We start from the raw sequence: 3965 nt of genomic DNA, 5'->3' as shown, positions 1-3965 counted from the left end.
CCACAGATGCATTGCTGACAACTTGGCGCGTCAATCGCCTTCCGAGGTGTGTTGCTGGTTTATCATTACTATTTTTTAAATTTCACTTCAGTTTGTTTACTCTTAGTATTGATTTTCTCACACATGTTATTATTCTTATCAATTCACTCATTCTTTTTTTATTTTTTATTTGTTTATTTATTCTATTTCTATTCTTAGCCTACATTTATTTTTTTTCCGTGTTTTGTTAATTTGATTTTTCTTTTCTATTTTCTTATTTATTTAATTATTCTATTTCTATCCTTAGTCTACATTTATTTTTTTCGTCTTTTATTAATTTATTTAATTTTCCTTTTTCTTTTATTTCTTTTTTCTTTTTTTCTTTCCTACTTATTTATTCTATTTCTCTTCTTATTCTGCATTTATTTTTTCGTTTTTTATTAACTTATTTGATTTATTGACTTTTTTAAATTTATTCATTAGTTCTATTTCTATTCTTAATCTACTTTTTTTTCGTCTTTTATTATTTTTTTTTATTTTTCTACTTTCTTATTTATTTATTCAATTGCTATTCTTATTCTACATTTTTTTCGTCTTTTATTAATCTATTTATTTATTTTTCTATTTTCTTATCTATTTAGTGATTCTATTTCTATTCTTATTCTACATCTGTTTTTTCGTCTTTTAGTAATTTATTTGATTTTTTATTTTCTCATTTATTTATTCATTCTGTTTCTATTCTTAGACTACAATGATTTTTTTCGTCTTTTATTAATTTATGTGATTTTTTTTATATTTTCTTATTCATTTATGCTATTTCTATTCTTAGCCTACAGTTTTTTTCGTCTTTTATTAATTTATGTGATTTTTCTTATTTATTTATTCTATTTCTATCCTTAGTCTACATTTTTTCGTCTTTTATTAATTTATTCAACTTTTTTTAATATTTTCTTATTTATTCACTCTGTTTCTATTCTTAGCCTACAATTTTTTTTTTGTCTTTTATTAATTTATCAAATTTTTTTGTATTTTCTTATTTATTTATTCTATTTCTATCCTTAGTCTACAGTTTTTTTTCGTCTTTTATTAATTTATTTTATTTTTTTGTATTTTCTTATTTACTCATTTACTCACTCTATTTCTATTCTTAGCCTACAGTTTTTTTTTCGTCTTTTATTTTATTTTGTTAATTTTTTTATTTTTTTTCCGTGTCATTGCAGTGGGGCATCACAACACTGGGGCAATATTCCAGGTCATCGCCTCACATGTACACTGGATCCACAACACGCTTATTATTACTACTTTTTTTTTATTTTTTTTTTAGTTTAGTTTTCGTTCAGTCTCAGCATATTCTTAACATATATTTTCCTGACACATCATGTTCTTATCCTAATCAATTCACTCATTCACTCTTTTTTTTCGATTTTTATTTATTTTTATTTTTATTTTTCTGCAGAATTTCTGAACCTTTTCCTTAAAACTAAATGCCATTTTCTTATAAACTGCCAAACTCGCTTCCTGGCCTCCTCGGCACGTTTTCTGTTCAGTCCCGCGCTTTCTTCCTCCCTTTCTCTCTCGCGCTGCTCTTTCTCTTCCTTCTCTCTCTCCTCCTGTTTCCTCCTCTCTTCCTCCTGCTCTCGTGTCATTCTTTCCTCCTGTCTTATCCTCTCCTTCTCCTGGTGTTTGCTCCTTTCCTCCTCCAGGTGTCGCCTCAACACTTCCTCCTGTCCCTGCTGGCGCCTCATTCTCTCCTGGCCGCGCCTCGTCACCCTTTCTCTCTTCCTTCTCTGCCTCAGCACCCTCAGCTTTCTCTGGCGTCTCATCTTCCTTTCGTCTCCCCTTCTCTCTCCCTCCTCCTGTTTACTGCACTCGTTTACTTCCTCCTCTTCCTGGTACTCTTCCTGTCTCCTTCTCTTCCCTTCCTCTTCTTCTCCCTCCTCTGCTTGTCGCTTCTTTTTCATCCTTTCCTCTTCCTCTTGTCGCCTGATCCTCTCCAGCTCCTTCTCTTCTTCTCTCCTAACTCTCTCTTTCTCTTTCTCTTCCTCTTCCCTCCTGATCGTCTCCTCCTCTTCTCGCCTAAATCTCTCTTTCTCCCTCTCTTCCTCTTCTCTCCTCCTCCTCCTCTTTTCCTCCATCTGCTTCTCCTCCATCTCCCTCATCCGTTTCTTCTCCTTTCTCTGTTCCTCCTGCCGCCTTCTCTTCATCCTTGCCTCCTCCTCTTTTCGCCTCCTCCTCTCCTGCTCTCTTCGCTTCTTCCTGTCCCTTGCATTGTCTCTGTCCTCTGGATCCTCCTCCTCCTGTTCTTCCTTCTCCTCATCCTGCGGTGTTCTCCTATTCCTCCTCTTCCTCTCCCATGCTCTCTCTCTCTTTATCTCGTCCTTGTCTTTGCGGGGCATTCTCTCATATTCTTCTCTTTGCTCCTGGTCCATCAGCCTTTCTTCCTCTTCCTCCTCCTCCTCCTCTTCCTCCTCTGCTGTTGCCTTGCTCCACTTCCTCTCTCTTGCCTCCTCTCTCTTCACATGGCGCTTATCTCTCCTGTGTCTTCTCTCATATTTCCTTCTCTGCTCCCATTTCATCCCCATATCTTCCTCCTCCTCCTCCTCCTCCCAGTCCATAGGCCTTTCTTCCTCCTTCTCCTCCTCTTCCTCCTCCTTCTCTTCCTCTTCCTTCTCCTCCTCTTCCTCCGGTGCGCTCTTCCTCTCCTTCTTTCTGCGCCTCTTCTTCCTCTGCTTTTCTTGCTTCTTTTCCCATTGGCGGTCCTTCTCTCTTTGGTGTTGTTGCTTTCCTTCCTCTTTCTTCCGCGCCTTTTCCTTCTGCTCCTCTTCTCGCTTCTTCTCCTCCTCCCAGCTTGCCTGGCCTTCCCGTGGCTCCCCGCCGGCCTCCTTCTGGCGGCAGAGCGTCTCGTAGGCTGCTTGCAACTGCTGGAATCGCACAGTTGCGTTGGCAGCGTCGCCGGGGTTCTTGTCCGGGTGCAGCGCGAGGGCCTTGCGGCGGTAGGCCCGCTTGATCTCCTCCAGGGGCGCGCCGCGGGCCACGCCGAGCAGAGCGTGAGTGTCAGCTGTGAAATGCGGCGTCATTCTACCTTTGCTGCGTTCTGGCTAGAGGAAGGAGGTGTGCGTCCATGGGTGGCCAACACAAGAAAATTTGTATTTTTCAATTATGACAAATTGATGTAGTGATGATTGTGAAGAAAGCGAAACCTAGTGGTGTAGTGAACATAATGCTATGAGTTAGTGGTGTTAACCGTGACAAAATTACTGTAGTGACGATTTTGACGGAGGCAAGAGTCAGAGGTGTAGTGAACATAAAGGTGTGCTTATCTTAATAACACCTTTCTCTCTGTCTATCTTTCTATGGGGATTTGTCTTGAAGGGAAGGAACTTAACTCCTCCCTCACTGGTGTGGGGCTTCAGGCGCGCTCACGCTGCCTGTGGTGGGAGGCACCGCTACCACCACCACTACCACCACCACTACTACTACTACTACTACTACTACTACTACTACTACTACTACTACTGTTACTTATAATAATAAGAATAATAATAATAATAATAATAATAATAATAATAATGATAATAATAACAACAACAACAACAACAACAACAACAACATCAACAATGATAGCATTACTCTTCTCTCCTCCCCTGGGCTGCTGCCACAGGGGTCGCCACAGCGAATCACGCTTCTCCAACACGCCCGCTCTTCTGCGCCTTGCTCTGTCACACCCACCACTCGCATGTCTTCTTTCATCGCATCCATAAATGACAACATTACTAATATTACGAACACCACTCCTGGCCTTGCTCTCGGGTTTCTGCTTCAAAACAGTCTTTATCGCTAAGCAGTCACGCAAGTAAAGCTGAATTCAAAGTCTGTCTTCACTTTATCAAGTCCGCCACACTTCAGCTGAGGTAACTGTCATCACGGTGGGCGTATCACAAGAACTGGACAATAAAACGAAGCCACTTCTTTTATATCTGCAAACT

At 40.0% G+C, this 3965-nt stretch overlaps 1 protein-coding gene across 2 annotated transcripts; it reads right to left on the bottom strand.

The window, feature by feature from the left end:
* Nucleotides 1–524: 524 nt before the first annotated feature.
* On the bottom strand, nt 525–3409 carry LOC135110212 (trichohyalin-like). Of its 2 annotated transcripts, XM_064022270.1 has the most exons (2): nt 1771–3409; nt 525–1740 (listed from the first exon to the last, which is right to left on the bottom strand). In XM_064022270.1, exons 1-2 carry the CDS (start codon nt 3054–3056, stop codon nt 1422–1424), a joined length of 1605 nt encoding a protein of 534 aa, XP_063878340.1. In that variant the 5' UTR covers nt 3057–3409; the 3' UTR covers nt 525–1421. The 2 variants fall into 2 exon arrangements, with proteins under 2 accessions (XP_063878340.1, XP_063878339.1); XM_064022269.1 differs by having other exon boundaries at nt 525–3407.
* Nucleotides 3410–3965: the final 556 nt, after the last annotated feature.

Source organism: Scylla paramamosain, chromosome 20, assembly GCF_035594125.1.
Source record: "Scylla paramamosain isolate STU-SP2022 chromosome 20, ASM3559412v1, whole genome shotgun sequence".
Taxonomy (NCBI): domain Eukaryota; kingdom Metazoa; phylum Arthropoda; class Malacostraca; order Decapoda; family Portunidae; genus Scylla; species Scylla paramamosain.
The sequence above is the reverse complement of the archived record's forward strand: the minus strand, read 5'-3'. Positions and strand labels throughout refer to the sequence as shown.